This window comes from Peromyscus eremicus, chromosome 20, assembly GCF_949786415.1.
Source record: "Peromyscus eremicus chromosome 20, PerEre_H2_v1, whole genome shotgun sequence".
Classification (NCBI taxonomy): Eukaryota; Metazoa; Chordata; class Mammalia; order Rodentia; family Cricetidae; genus Peromyscus; species Peromyscus eremicus.
The window spans coordinates 62,993,060-63,009,578 of NC_081436.1; the positions used below are offsets into that span (position 1 = coordinate 62,993,060).

Below are 16,519 nucleotides of genomic sequence, written 5' to 3' on the forward strand. Positions count from 1 at the left end.
TTTGGACAGCATATTGTCAGCAGTCAAGGCAAGGGCACTTTCTTGCCCAGTGACTAATTTTTGCCACAATGAAAGTCAACTTCATAAGGAGTTTCTTTGATGCCCATCATCTTCTCTGAAATAGATTGGTGCTGGCAGGAGCAGCCATGTGTCATAAAAAAAGAAAAAAAATCTGTTATTAAAACATCTTAAATTCCATATTCTGTAAATCTCTGAAGGACTTGAAGATTACCTGTCTATCTAAAATATATTTCTGCTTCAACTTAAAAACATACCTAATATGACTACAAGTTTGATTGTAATGACTAACTACTAACCTGCATTTCTTTATTATCCTAAATAGTTGGTAATAACTTTCAAGGACTAGAAAATTGCATTGCATTGTTAAATGAACTGCATAGGTATAATGCCTTGAAATAGATTAAAAATATGTGTACAGTATTTTCAATCTTGACTTTGTATCAATATACATAATTTATATACAATATACAAAAATCCAATCCAATGTAAAATATTTAAATAGTAGTTGCCTTTTAAAAGTAGATTCAATAATCTACCTTTTTATTTTATCATATCTATATCCTTCCTCTCTTTCTTTTCAGAGTAGATTCAATAATATACCTCTTATCTATATCCTCTTTTTCTTTTTCTTTTTTTTTCAAAATAAGAACTCTGAATTTAATCTCCTTTGTAATCAAACACCCTAAACAATGATAATTATCCATAACCCATTTAACGACCAAAAAACCACCCACCCCACCTCTTGGGAATGTGGGCACTGTGTTATTAAAATTATTTCCTGCTGATTGGAGGTGAAGGCATCTTAAGAGGATCCTGAAAAGAAAAATTTTGGGTTAATTGTCAAGTCCTGGGATAGGTAGCTGTATCATTTGTTTTCCAGTCTCTGCATAATGGGAAAATGCAGGGCTTGTCTCAAATCCTTGCTTGAGTAGTCTGTGAGGCTGCATCATCTTAGCTTGCCATCTCAAAATTGTCCTGAGCAGTTTGTAGTCCAAAGTTGATCCTTGGGTGGTGTTTGTCATCTTAGTGGTATTATCATCATCCTCATGGAATCATTGTTGTAGGGCCCCATCCTCTTCAAAGTCACTGTTAGGCACAGTCATGGTTCCCTTCAGAAAACTGATAGAGAATCAAACCCGAAATCATATACAGGAAGTTAGATAAAGCCTTTTTTCTAGGATTAGTGATCTCTATGACCATTAATATCATGACAAAAGTTTATAAATCTTTTAATTTTAATTGTAAATCTTATAATTTTGATATAAAATTCATACCTTAAGAAAAGTTGTAAAGAGTCAAAATAAAACCAAAGAATTATGAGATTAGTGGCAATAGAATAGTCCTTTAATTTTGTTTTTTCTTCTGTTCCATATCAGGTGACTCTTCTGACATGATACAGAGATTTTGTATTTTCTTTTAACAAGCATGCTTGGGTTTAGAGAAGGAGAGAGCCACACTCCAACTCCAAAGCCAGTTTTAATTTTTAATTTAACTGAGACTATACAAGGCCATTTGCATTATGTGTCTGTAGAGAACAATAGAAACAAATATTTAGGAAGATTTATGAAATTTTATATGTGATATACCAATAGGCCAATTTACTCTTTTTTCTTGGGACTTTTTTTCTGGATGATTCATTCTTTTTCTTCAGATGTCTCATTTGTCCAGTGTTCTTCAGATTTTTTAGCCTTCATTCCCCCAAAAGACAAAAACAAAAACCATTCCCCAACCCTAACTTTTGGAAGGTTCCCTTTTGGCAAGTTATATCTGATTAAATGAAAAGCATTTGTTAGTGTAATAAGTTAGTTTAAATTGAATGGTCACGCTGGTTGATGATCTATCACCTCTTCTAATTAAGAGGTCTCTCTTATTCAAATAGAACCTTTATCAATTTTGATGGTATCCATAGCTTTTCTTCTCCTGTAGAAACAAAAGCAAAACCTCGTCCCCAATGTAACACATATCCTGGTTTCCATTCTGAGGTCAGCATATCTTTAAATTATATAGGCTGATTTAATTCTGTAGTTTTTTTTCTATTATCCAATGTCTCTCTCTACAGCTGTTGTTCCTTTCTCATTAGCACTGAGAAAATTCAAAGTTAATAAAGTATTATGCAGTCTATTTCTGGAGGTTTTTGTTACCCCTTTCTATTTCTTTAGCATATCCTTTAGAGTTAGATTTGAGCTTTCTATGACTGCTTGGTCAGTAGGATTGTGTGATATACTTGTAATATGCTTTATATTATAATAAGCAATTTTTTTTTCATTTTACCAGAGACATATGCTGGAGCATTGTCAGTTTTAATTTGTACAGGTATACCAATGGTGGCCATAACTTCTAGTAAATGTGTGATTACAGAATCAGCCTTTTTGGAACTCAGAGCAGTTGCCCATTGAAATCCTGAATAGGTATCAATAGTGTGGTGCACATATTTCAATTTTCCAAATTCTACAAAATGAAACACATCCATCTGTACATCCTCTGAGTATCCTTTGGGTTATATCCTGCTGGTTGTGGAGTCTGATTGTAAAAAGAACAAGAAGGGGGGGCTGGAGAGATGGCTCAGAGGTTAAGAACACTGGCTGCTCTTCCAGACCCAGGTTCAGTTCTCAGCACCCACATGGAAGCTTACAACTGTCTATAGCTCCAGTTCTGGGGGATCCAACATCCTCACACACAGACATTTGTGTAAGCAAAAACCAATTCACATAACATAAAATAAATAAATAAATAAATAAATAAATAAATAAATAACAAAGGACTTCAGGGAGTCTGAAGTTTAAAAAAAAAGAAAAGAACAAGTAGGACATTTCCTTACAATTTCTTTGGCTTGTTGCCAGGTTATGGAAAAATCCTTTTTTTAAACCCTTACTTTTAACATGATATTTTAAATGAAATTCTGAGGTCTCCAGGACATTTTCTATCAATAGTTTATTGATCTCCTCATTATCTCATGCTAGAGAGCCTGGCAGACCCATATGGGATCACATATGATACAGTATCTTCCCTCAGTATTAAAATTCCTGTAAGAGAATGCTTAGAGGGTAAAATAACCAAAATGCAATCAAGCTTTCGATCCAAATGATCTACATGTGCATCCTGTATTTTCTTTTCCACCAAAGCCAATTGTTTGTCAGCTTCAGCTGATAATTTTCCTGGATTATTTAAGTCCTTGTCATCCTCTAAGTTTTTGAACAAATTATTCAGTTCAATTTTTACCTCAATAGTAGTCCGTAGATAAGAAATGTTTCTAAATAATCTTTGAAAGTTATTAAGAGTCCGTAATCATTCTCTCCTAATTTGCACCTTTTGGAGTCTAATTTTTTGTAGATTTATCTTATATCCTAAATAATTAATAGAATCTCCTCTTTGTATCTTTTCAGGAACAATTTGTTATCCCCAACAAGGCAAAATTTTCTTTACTTCTTTAAACATTCTTTCTAAGGTATCTGCATTTGAATCAGCTAGTAAAATATCATCCATGTAATGGTAAATTAAAGATTAGGAATTTTTTTACATAATACTTCCAACAGCTGTTATACAAAATATTGGCACAGGGTTGGGCTATTTAACATTCCCCATGGTAGAACCTTCCATTGATATCTCTTGACTGGCCAGGAATTATTATAAGTAGTTACCGTGAAGGCAAATTTTTCTATGTCTTTTTCTTGTAAAGGTATTGAGAAGAAACAGTCTTTTAAATTGACAACTATAAGGTCATCCTTTAGGTAACAGAGTAGGCAAAGGAATTCCAAATTGTAGAGAGCCCACTGGCTGAATTACTCTGTTAATTGCTCTTAGATCTGTTACTATTCTCCACTTACCAGATTTCTTTTTGATTACAAATATAGAAGAATCCCAAGGGCTGGTTGATTCTTCAATATGCTGAGCATTTAACAGTTCTTTCCAGCTGTCTAAGGCCTGTAGTTTCTCTGTTGTTAAATGCCATTGCTGAACCATACAGGCTTGTCTGTTAACCATTTTAAAGGTAGGGCTGTTGGTGTCTTTGGAAGATCAGCAGCTGTTGTGCCCTGTTCTTGTATAATCTGGATGGTTGGTGACTGTTCTTTATAATACCTTCTAATATTTTTCTCAGAAACATCTGTTAGTTTATGGTTTGTTTTAGAGACTGGAGGAATGTTAATCTGGGTATTCCATTGTTGTAATAAATCATGACCCCCTAGATTCATAGCTATATTAGCCACATATGGCTTTAATTTTCCTCTCTGTGTTTCTGGCCCTATACATTTGATCCATCTTGTACTCTGTTTCACTTGAGATAATGTTCCAATCCCTAAAAGTTGAACATCTACTTCCTGAAAAGGCCAATTTGAATGCCAGGATTCTGGTGCAATTATTGTTACCTCCACACCTGTGTCTATAAGACCTTCAGTGAGAACATTGTTTATTCGTATTTTTAATTTTGGTCTTTGTTCATTTATAGAAGTTTGCCAAAGAATTCACTTTATGGTTTCTCTTGAATTTTTTTCTTCTCTCTTCCATATCTGTCACCCCAAGAAGTATGGTTTTTTAAATAGGCATTAGGTTATTTAATTGCTCTGGGAAGGGGTTTCTTCTATGATAGCAGGAAAGGACTGAACTGAATTTGCCATGGGGGCCTGTGAGAGGCCCTTCAGGGAGTTTCCTGATGGCAAAAACAAAGGATTACCTTGTTTGTCCCTTGTTGATCTATATTTGTTAGTCTAATGTTTCCCTTTACCACACCTTATTCCAGAAGGAGGGTCATTCTGTTGATATTATTTCTTGAAAAAATATTGTTTCTAGGAATGTCCTGTTTACAGTCCCTTTTTAGGTGATCTTGTTTACCACAATTGAAACACCTGACATTACTAAGTTTCTTCAAACATATGGAAATCTCTTTTCCTATCCAAGCATCATCATGGTCATGAGATTCAATATTAATTGTATCTTAGATCCATTCATTCAAGGGTGCTGATCTTTCCTTTAATGGCCTAATTATCCTTCTGCATTGTGCATTAGCATTTTCAAAAGCCAGAGATTCAATTATTATCTGTCTAGCTTCTGAATTTGGCATCATTCTATTTACTGCTGAAGATAGCCTTTTAAAGAAATCTGTGAAGGTTTTCTTTTGGACTCTGCATAACTTTTGTAAATGACTCAATTTTCCTTCCTACTTCTTCAATTCTGTTCCAAGCATTCAAGGCTGCCATTTGGCATGAAATTAGGGTGTGGTCATCATATTAAGATTGTCTTTGTATATTATTATAATTGCCTTCTCTGCAAAATTGATCTTGGGGAATTTCCATACCCTACATTGTTGTTCAATGGTCTTAGTCTCATCTTTCCACCAGGTCTTCCATTGTAACTGTGCACCAGCTTCTAGGATGGCTGTAACCAAATCTTTCCAGTCTTGAGGGATAATTCTATTACAAGTTGAACACGAGTTTAACATCTTCTTTACAAATGGAGAATGCATACCATATGAGAGTATAGCTTCCTTGAATTCTCTCAAATCTAACATTTGCACAGGAGTCTAATCAGCTTGTACACAGTCTTGAGCATTTGGCAGTTCCTGTATGGTTATTGGATAGATTATTAAGGTTGGCTGTTTCAAAGCCTTAGGCTGTTTGTCTGTAACCATATAATGCAATGCTGAGATTGGTTCTCCTTTAAATTCCTCTGTCTGCATCTGAATTTCTCTATGATTTGTTTTAACAAGTTTTTCTAAAATTTTTATCTTGGCACTCACATTAACCAACTTTTCTAATGATAAAACAGAAATGATCAAACAAATAATATTTATAATTGATATTACATCTATCCCATTAACATTAATTATCCTCTCATTTAATTGTTCCATTTTCAGACCACCTAATGTGTTATCAAACAGAGACCAAACACCTTCCATTGTAAAATTTTTTACAATGGAAAAATTAAAAGAAAAAATTCTCTTTTAACTAACTTCTCCTTTTAAGATATCTTAATTGACTCACCAAGTTTTGCTGATAGTGATGATTCAGATATGAGGCTGGCTGCTTCTCTGTAGAGCAGTAGAATCTTGAGCAAGTTTCAAAACAACTACCTACTGTGGTAGCAGTATGAAATGGGAATCCAGACAGAGCCCACAACCCACTAGGAGAGAAGAATCCAAAGAGACTACAGCCCACATCGGGTGGAGACTGCAGCTGTTCGCTGCTCAGGCCTGAGCCCCAGGAAGTGGCCTTTTAGTAAATTTGTGCCACAACATTGGGTTGCCAGATGTAACAGGAAGTGCTACACAATCTTATTTATAGAAAACCCAGAGCCAGATATTGGGGTGGAAGCTGAAAGATCAGAAGAACAAACCAGCCACATTCTTACCTCTACAAAATCCTCAGCCTCAAGAGAGAGACTTCCTGTTTACTCATGCCTTATATACCTTTCTCTGCCCAGACATCACTTCGTGGGATTAAAGGCATGTGTGTGCTTCCCAGTACTGGGATTCAAGGTGTGTGCCACCATGCCTGGCTCTGTTCTCAGTGTGGCCTTGAATTCACAGAGATCTAAATGGATCTCTGCCTCCCGAGTGATAGGATTAAAGGCATGTGCTACCACTGTCTGACCTCTAGTTTAATATAGTGGCTGGCTCTGTCCTATCCTCAGGCAAGCTTTATTGGGGTGCACAATATATTGTAGCATGAGTCTTAAAAGTTCTTGTTAATAAAATCAAACCCGAGGCCAGTTATTGGGGTCAATGCTGGTAGATCAGAGAGACAGAACAAGCCACAGCTATCTCACCTTGCCAGTTCCTCAGCTGGTCCTGTTTCCTCAGACTGGAAGCCTCTGAGTCCTCATCCAGAAAGAATCTCAGCTGAACTGTGTTGCTCCAAAGCCTGAAAGCTTAACCAGCCAAATGCTTAACCAGGCAAATGCTGCTAGTTTCTGGTCCTCACGCTTTATAAATCTTTCTGCTTTCTACCACCACTCCCTGGGATTAAAGGCTGCTTTTTGGGATTAAAGGCGTGAGTCACCATGCCTGGCTGTTTCCAATGAGGCCTTGAACTCACAGAGATCCAGAGGGATTTCTGTCTCTGGAATGCTAGGATTAAAGGCGTGTGCTAACATTTTCTAGCCTAAGTATCTTGTGGCTTTTCTGTTCTCTGACCCCAGATAAGTTTATTAAAGTACACAATATTTTGGGGAACACAATACCACCATAATATATCACCACCATGTGAAATGAATGTAATAAGAAGTGTTGGGACTGCACAAGGTACAGAGAAGTGGAGAAAATATCTGCCAGAGAAGCCCAGCGTGTGCTCACTGTGGTACATTTGATTTGACGATGTTGATGTTCTAACGTCACGTAGACTCCACCATCACCAATGTCACCTACCAGCTTGTGTTTGTGATGACTTTCACTTGTATTTTCTCACCTACTTGTGCTGTTCTCTTTCCTTAAAAATGATCCTGGGGCTGGAGAGGTGGCTCAGTAACTAAGAGCAGAGAGCCCAAGCTCAGTCCCCAGCACCTAGATTTCAGAGGGCTCCAGTACTCTCTTCTGGCCTCTGTGGGCACCTATCCATCTGTGCACATGCAGACAGATACATAAATGAAAGTAAAATAAATCTTGAGGCACACAGAAAGGTTTAAATTGCATTATAGGTGGTTCATATATAAACACCACCCAACTTATCATTGAGTTTCAGAAAAATTGTCAGGATAGAAGAACTCTGGCTCTTTAATTTGTTTTTATTATTTTTATTATGAAAATATTTTTGTGTTTGTGTGTGAGTATGTGCACATGAGTGCAGTGTCCTTGAAAGCAGAAAGATAACATCCAATTCTTTGCAACTGGAGTTATAGGAGTTTGTGAGCTGCTGGGGTGAGTGCTGGGAACTGAACTCAGGTATCCAAACAAACAGTACATGATTTTAACTGCTAATCCATCTCTCTAGCATCTCTTTTCAAAATTAAACATCTTGTTTTGAGATAATTATATATTTATACAGTTGTAAGAAACAATCCAAAGAGATAATAAGTGTGTTTTCCTTCAGTGATAGTATTCCTGCAATGTCAGTCAGGGTTCTCTAGAGGGACAGCAATTATAGAATTCATCTCCCTATATATAGAGATGAGGGATTTGTTAGAATGGCTTACAGGCTGTGGACTACTAAGGATAACAGAATTTTCCCAAGTTCCTACCCTGAGAAAATTCCTCCCAGAGTCCTGGGAAAGATGCTACATATGACGTGAGGTATCTGAGGGAAAGGAATCTATATACACTATGCTCTTTTGTCCGTTAACTTTATTCCTCTATGAAAAAATTCTATCTATACAGCTTCAGCTCTGTCCTCACATTTAGCTCCTCTCTGTGCCCACTTCTCCTGTCCTCATAGTTTTAGTAAGCTCCTATGCTTTTGACCTGATCTTCATCCTCTGTTCCTTTGTCCTCCATCTATCCTTTCTGGCTCCTTACCCCTTGTCACTGGAGTTTTCCTGTGTCCACTCGGTTCCTGCAACTGCTCAGATCCAAGTAAACACACAGAGACTTATATTACTTATAAACTATATGGCTGTGGCAGGCTTCTTGCTAGCTAGATCTTACATCTTAAATTAACCCATTTCTATAAATCTATACTTTGCCACGTGGCTCATGGCTTACCAGTATCTTTACATCTTGCTCCCTGCATGTCTGGCTGGCAACTCCTGACTCAGCCTTCCTCCTCCCAGAATTTTCTTCTCTCTTTGTCCTTCCTATACTTCCTGCCTGGCTACTGGCCAATCAGCACTTTATTTATTAACCAATCAGAGCAACACATTCACAACATACAAAGAGATATCTACAGCAACCCCTGGCTCTGATAAACTCTACAAGAGATCTGCTTTACCCTCTACAGAATCTCTGACTTCACCTCTCTCTGGCCACATGATTCTGTGTCTGCCTGTGGAATTCTACTCCAGTCCTTATTGCACCTGGTTATGCAAAAAGCCCTATTGTCCTCAGTCAATTGCTCTGTAATGCCCCTAAGCTTGAAGGCAAGGGATGATATGAGCTTCATTTGCACAAGATACAAGCTATGAATCTCCAACCTGCTTGTCTCCTAGGCTCAGCAGGGGAGTTATTTTACCTAGTGGATCAGTGTCTGAGAAATTTAGCTGTTTGCCAATATGGTCTGGGAGTGTTTGGGCACGTAAGAATTTCATAGCAGAAGACAGCTGGAATATTAACCCTGTATAACACCAAATATTCCATGATAAATGGCTTCCCATTTGACAGACCCTTGGCCGGTCAAAGTAAGACTTTGATACACAGCTGAATCTCTATAATACATTCTTGCAGCCCACAAGAGTCTAACACATGAAAGTGCAAGAATACAGTAGTTGTTCAGCCCATAAGGCTGGTTGTCTCAGTGGGTCTTCTGTATACACTGGAATCCTGGGGAAGTCAGCTCCAATGCCAGTGAGGAATGACTAGCTAGCTAGAGCAACAGCAAGCAGGCTAAGGGAGCAAGCATCCTTCCTCCACATCCTTTATATAGGCTGCCAGCAGAAGGTGTGGTCAGATTAAAGATGGATCTTCCCACCACAAAGATATGGATTAGAAGTGGGTCTTCATACTTCAAATGATTTAATTAAGAAAAAAATGATCCCTCTTTCCTTCCGTGGCCGTCACTGGACACCAGCTGCCAAAACAAGGTTCAACCCCTTTGTGAACTCTGACCACGGCAAGAGCTACGAAAGGCATTTCAATGCATCTTCTCATATTGGAGGAAGGTCATGTCTTCCCCTCTTTCCAGAGAGCCGAGACAGAAGTACAATGTGAAGTCTGTGCCCATTCGAAAGGATGATGAAGTTCAGGTTGTCCAAAGACACTACAGCAGCCAGCAGATTGGCACAGTGGTCCAAGTGTACAGGAAGAAACACGTCATCGACATCGAACGAGTGCAGCGAGAAAAGACTATTGACACAGCTGTCCATGTGGGCATCCACCCTAGCAAGGTGGTTGTCAGGCTAAAGCTGGACAGAGACCACCAAAAGATCCCAGAAAGAGAAGCCATGTCTCAACAGTAGGAAAGGAGAAGGGCAAATACAAGGAAGAAATGATTGAGAAGATGCAGGATTGGAGGCATCTCATATACAGCTTTCATTAAAAACTGCTTAAGTAAAAAAAAACAAAAATTCCCTCACTGGTGTACCCAACCATTTGAGTTTTAGTTAATTCCAGTTGTAATCAGGTTGACACCCAAGAATAGCCATCATTGTAGCACAATACCAAAATGAGTAAAATCAGCATTGATGTACCTATCTTTTCCACATTTCATCCATGTTACATGCACTCATTTGTGTGTGTGTGTATATTTAGTTTGATGTTTTTTATCATTTATAGATTCATGCATGTCTGTCAAAGTCAAGACATAGGATGAACCACAAGTGAGTCTCATACTGCCATCTCAGCACCGCACCAACCTCCTTCTCTCCTCCCTCCCCAACTCCTGGAAACCATCAGTACCATATAACATGTACTCTTTGGGCACAAGCTTTTCAAGATCAGCATAACTCTCTCAAAGTGTAGCCAAGCTGTGTGTATCAACAGTATGCTCTGTTTATTCCCGAGTTGTTTTCCCTTGTGTGTATGGCCAGTCACTCATTGAAAAACATTAGAGAGTTGTTTCCTCTCTCTCTCTCTCTCTCTCCCTCTCTCTCTTCCCCTCTCCCTCTCCCTTTCCCTCTCTCTCTCTCTCTCTCTCTCTCTCCCCCTCTCCCTCTCCCTCTCCCTCTCTCTCCCTCTCCCCCTCTCCCTCCCCTTCTCTCTCTCTCTCTCTCTCTCTCTCTCTCTCTCTCTCTCTCACACACACACACACACACACACACACCAAATTCTTGGTGGTTATATCCAAAGTGTCTTCTGATCACTAGATCTTGAGAATAAAGACATGTAAAACCACTGTGCATGAGAGCTTGTATGATGATGCTGTCTGATAATACAGTACCAGTTTAGAATTCATGGTGGACTGTCCTATTATACTGGAGTTCATAGAGTTGCTCATCAAAGATTAATGCTGTGAGTGGAATAAGAGCCAGTTAAAATGGTAAGGGCAGCAGAAAAGTGTGGATCCATATGAATACACTTTAATGATGTGAATCAAGGGGGTCTATATTCCCTGAATGCCACATGTAGGAGTTGAGAAGGGGCTTGTGGACCCACTTCCTATTAACACACAAATAAGAAATAACTGAAAGTTCAGGAGCATACTGTGGAGCAGCCACACTGACTGCATGGTTTTCTGCTCTTAAACTGACTGTGGCCTTTGGAGTCTCTTCACTCCTTACATGTCCACACTGGGAACATCTTCTCTCCTCCTGTTTTAAAGGGAAGCTGTTTTCTGTCAGTCTCTGGAACATGGAATAGGAATTAGTCTTCAGGTGAAACCTGGTCTAAAGAGCAATGTAGTCACAGACCTGCTAGCTGGAGTTAGCACTGAGTACCACAAAGGGTTTTAGCACTGACTGACTACTAGGATAGTCCTCCAACTGGTGTGGGCTCAGTCTTTTCCTTCAGTTTCTGAAGCAGAGTTCATCTTTCATTTATATAAATTGTTATAAAATTAATTTCTGCCTTCAAAGTATAAGACTTGAAAATATGTAAATGTGCAGTATAGACCACTTTAGTAGTGTACTTGAATATTCTCAAGCATTTATATTTTTAGCCAGACATGGTGGCTCACACCTTTAATCCCAGCACTGGGGAGGCAGAAGCAGGGGGATCTATGAGTTCCAGGCCAGCCTGGTCTACATAGTGAGTTCCAGGACAGCCAGGGATATATAAAGAGACCTTGCCTCAAAAAAACACAACACAACAAAACAAAATAAAGCAAAACAAAACCCCCAAAAACAAAAAATAAAATGAGATGTTTATGTATTTTTAAATGTTAACTTAATTTGATATTATAAATAAATGTCAAACTGTTTTAAAACTACCACAGCACATTTTATGTTATTTTTAAATTACTTAATAGTTTTATGTATTTCTTTTTCTTATCAAGCAGATAATTTTAATATTATGAATTTTTCTAATATATATTACCTTTTCTATTAGTGAATGAAGTATAATGAAGTAATGTATAGAAAAATATTTTTAAGGTGAACCAGCAGAAAAAGAAATGGAAAGTAACAGAAAGGGTTAGTAATTGTGATAGTAAATTATGTGGCTTGTAGGCTTTTGAGTCTGAGATTTGTTAAAGTTTCATCGTAACATATTGAACCTTAAATTTGTTTTTTTCAATAAACAGGGCACCACGATTTTGTGTTACTCATTCATCTTCAACAAAGAATGCTAGTGCTGAACTGAAATTCTGGCGCCTCCGTCAAGAGAAACCAAGGAAGGATGTTGATCCTTTCCCACAGATGGCTACCCTCCTGCCATTAAGACCAAGGTCTTGTATTCCACAGGTCCCTGAGGTCCAGGTACGGTGCCCAGTGTGTGAACTACTCTTTAGTAACTGCACAGTTCACACCTATGCTTGGTTGTTTGCCAACTGCTGTGAATGAATGTGAATTATACCCTACAGGGTTACATGTCTGGGCAATTTGTCTTCACTTGGCACTATTTAGGAAGGTTGTGGAACCTTTAAAGGTGGGGCCATGTTGTAGGAAGTGGGTCACTGGGGCTGGATCCTGAAGCCTTATTGGCCAGGCCCCACTTCCTGTTCACACTCTGCTTTCTGAAGGTGGGTGCAGTGTGATCAACCAGCTTCAGGTTCTCACCACCATGCCTTCCTCACCATGATGGAGTGAATCGCTCTGGAGCTGTGAGTCCAAATACCACCTTCCTCCCCTGAGTTGCCATTATTAGCATAATTCATCAGAGCAATGAGAAATGACCAAGGCAGCCATGGATACTGGAGTTTATCACAAGCTCTTGCTGTTGCAGCATACACACCACCTCAGGTAGGAAGGAAGGGAAGGCCCTGTGTGTTCAGTGAGCAGGATCCTTCTGACATAACAGCCATGCCACTCACTTGTCTGCTGGAAGTTCTCCACTTAGAATAAGATTTGAAAACTGTGCACAGCTGTGCAAGTCCCTGCTAGCCTCGCCCCCTCATTTCCCAGTTTACTCCAACCCAGCCACACTGGTTCCTTTGCTTGTCATTGAACATCAAGGGAACCCACAGGGCTTGGCACTCTCTATTCCCTGTGTTTGATGCACCTTTGCCGCACAGCCATGAATCTTAACTCCCACATCCTTTGAATGGCAGCTCATCCATCACTTAATGAGAGAGCTGTCTTCCACGTAAGCTCACATGCAGAACATCTTCCGTCGTTGTCTGTGCCCTTTGCCCTGCCTTGCTTTGCTTTATTGAACTTACAGTCATATGATTCACCTGTTTATTGCCTTTTACCTCCTTCTAGAATACAAGGGAATTCTCTGTGTTGAGTGTGTGTCCTTAGAACAGCCTAGCATAGAATAGTCCTGTAGTATATATAGTAGGAATTGAGTAGACAGGCTGAAAGCAGCACACCGAAACCAAAGGAAGGGAGCTGGACACACAGTGAAGAATAAAAAGACAGGAAGATGAGGGGAAAGTCTGAAAAGAGACGGTATTTGAAGGAAATAGTAAGTAACCTTATGTGTTTTCTCACATTGATGCACTGACCTCAGTGGTAAAGGCCCTCACTCATCTTTACTGCCTTAAGGGTATCACAGAATATTCTGTTACTGGACACAGTCACACAGAACTGCCCCACGGTTGTTTTACAGTCAGCGTGTCTCATTTCAAAGGCAGCAAGATGTGTAACACATTTCCAGTGTTTCCTTCCGTGCACGGTAGTTCAGTTCATCAGCAGGGTCACAGCTTCTCCTCCTCTGCGGTTTCCGAACTCCAGGTACACATTGGAAATCTCCCCAGGAAATTTCAAAGTATGCCAGTTCTCAGATTGATGTCATTGGCCTGGGAAAGCCTGGGCTCACTCTGAAACCAATGCGTTGGCTTAGAACCTACATCTCCAGCCTTATGTGAACATGAGAGCCACAAATTAGAACCTGTGTTTTAATAAAATTCTAGGTGATTTATGTGTTCACCATTGCTGCTAGTAGGTGGTTTTTAGTGTCATCCAAAGAACCTGTGCAGAGACCCTAGGTTTCACCAGAGATCAAGATTCAGTAGGACTTACATTTCTAATTCCCTCTCTCGAGTGATGTTCTTGCCAATAGAGACCACACTTTTCATTATTTTCTTACCCATTTTATTGTTTTCTTATCCATTTTTTCCTTTTTCCTGACCTGCTTTTTGCCTTGAGGCCCTACCACACGCCTGTGCACTGAGTGTCTTAGCCCATGCAGTTTACCCACAATAAGTAAAGACATGTCTTACAGGCACAGTACAGTGAGCATGCCATCTGTTGATATCTGATGATTTAGATAAACATCATCAAACTGAGCTGTTGTAGAGGAGAAAAAACATAAGTGACACATTAAGAAAAGACACTCCAGTGAGTGGGCAGTGTCCGAGGAGTGGAGAGAGCTTAGTTTGTGTGGAAAGTAACATAAACCAGACTTGTCTGCCACTTCTCTGTTCTCTTCCTGAGGTGAGCACCGTCACCACGTGATGTGTTCTGATCCCACTCAACATGCTCTATCACTCCTTGGCAGAAAATGCTCTGAGAAGTGAACCTTTTTTTTTTTTTTTTTTTTTTTTTTTTGCTTTTTCAAGACAGGGTTTCTCTGTGTAGTTTTGCGCCTTTCCTGGATCTCACTCTGTAGACCAGGCTGGCCTCGAACTCAAAGAGATCTGCCTGCCTCTGCCTCCCGAGTGCTGGCGAGAAGTGGAACTTTTATAACCAGTAAATTATGGTCTTTTTAGTATGTAGTCCTACAAATTTGGCACATGGATACATACAGTGCATAAGCATCAACACATTCACAGTGAAGGGTAGTTCCTCTTCTGTTTTATTGTGACTTGTAGCTGGAAGTTTTCCTGTGTCCTACCCAATCCTGCAGTCACTCAGACCCCAGTAAACACACAGAGGCTTATATTAATTACAAACTGTATGGTCTATGGCAGGCCTCTTGCTAGCTAGCTCTCATATCTTAAATTAACCCATAACTATTAACTGTGTATCGCCACATGTTCCATGGCTTTACTTGCATCCCATTATATGCTGCTCCTTGGGTGGCTGGCTCCCATCTCTCCCCTCTGTCTTTCTTCTCTCTGTGTATCGGTCTGGATTTCCTGCCTGCCTCTAAGCTGCCTTGTCAGAGGCCAAACAGCCATCAGCCAATCACAGCAGCACATATTCACAGAGTACAGAAGGGCACCCACAGCAGTGACTTGTTGGTTTTCTCCCATCATTTACTCTATTCTTCTCTTATTTAAATTACATTTGTTTGTTCACTGTGTGTGTGCGTGTGTGTGTGTGTGTGTGTGTGAAATGCCACAGAGCACAGATGGGGCTTCAGAGGACAACTTGCGGAGTTGATTCTCTCGCTCCACTATGTGGGTCCCTGGGACTGAACTCAGGCTGTCAGGCTTGGCAGTACACACCCCTACCTGCCGAACCATCTCTCTGCTGTCCTATGGCTGCCAGCCAAGAAACAACATGCAGAAGCGATGACTCAGTGGTTAAGAGCACTTGTCTTATAGAAGGACTGGGTTTTGTTCCCAGCATCTACATAAGGCGGCTCACCAATATCTGTAACTCCAGTTTCAGAGGATCTGATGCTCTCTTCTGGCTTCTGTGTGCACTTATGCAAGTGTGCTATGCATACATATACATTCAGGCATGTGCGTGTGTACACATACACACACACACTCACACTCAAATCTAAAAACTTACCAACAGGCTTTTCCATGTATTATACACTTAAACTATGTTTTAATTTAATTTTAAATGAGGAGGGGCTGGAGAGATGACTCAGTGGTTAAGAGCATTTGCTGCTCTTCCAGAGGACCTGAGTTCAGTTCCCAGTACCTAGCTTATAACTGTATACAACTCCAGCTCCAGAGGATCTTCTGACCTCTGAGAGCATGTCACACACACACACACATACACACACACACACACACACACACACACACACACACACACACACACTTAAAAAATAATGTATGGACCAGGCATGGTGATGTACACCTTAAATCCTAGCACTTGAGAGGCAGAGGCAGGCAGATCTGTGAGTTTGAGGCTAGCCTGGTCTCCATAGTGAGTCCCAGGACAGCCAGGTCTACATGGTGAGACCCTGCCTTGAATACATAAATAAAAATGATTTCATAGCCTCAAGACTACTCTGCCTCCTTCTCCCACCCTAGACCCTGGAAGCTACTGTTCTATTTTCTATTTCTATAAATTTAATCATATTTATATAATACATGTTTGCTTATAAGGTCAGCCTCTTATAGTATTTCTCATTAACAGTTGCTTAATACCTAAAACTATATGTAATTTGTTTGAGACAGAGACTTGCTATGTAGCCCAGGCTGGCCTTGAGCTTGTGACCTTCTTGCCTCAGCCTCCCGAGTGCTGGGATTACAGACCC

At 39.8% G+C, this 16,519-nt stretch overlaps 1 protein-coding gene and 1 pseudogene across 1 annotated transcript in view; both read left to right on the forward strand.

Moving 5' to 3' along the window:
- Rgs22 (regulator of G protein signaling 22) overlaps positions 1-16,519 on the forward strand; it is a gene marked incomplete at its 5' end in the record, with an annotated part of 136,632 nt that overhangs the window by 47,468 nt on the left and 72,645 nt on the right. Inside the window, one exon of the mRNA XM_059247030.1 lies at positions 12,276-12,450. Within this exon, the coding sequence (XP_059103013.1) occupies positions 12,276-12,450 (175 nt within the window). The remainder of the gene's footprint in view (positions 1-12,275; positions 12,451-16,519) is intronic.
- Positions 9,629-10,136, forward strand: LOC131897089 (large ribosomal subunit protein uL24-like; annotated as a pseudogene).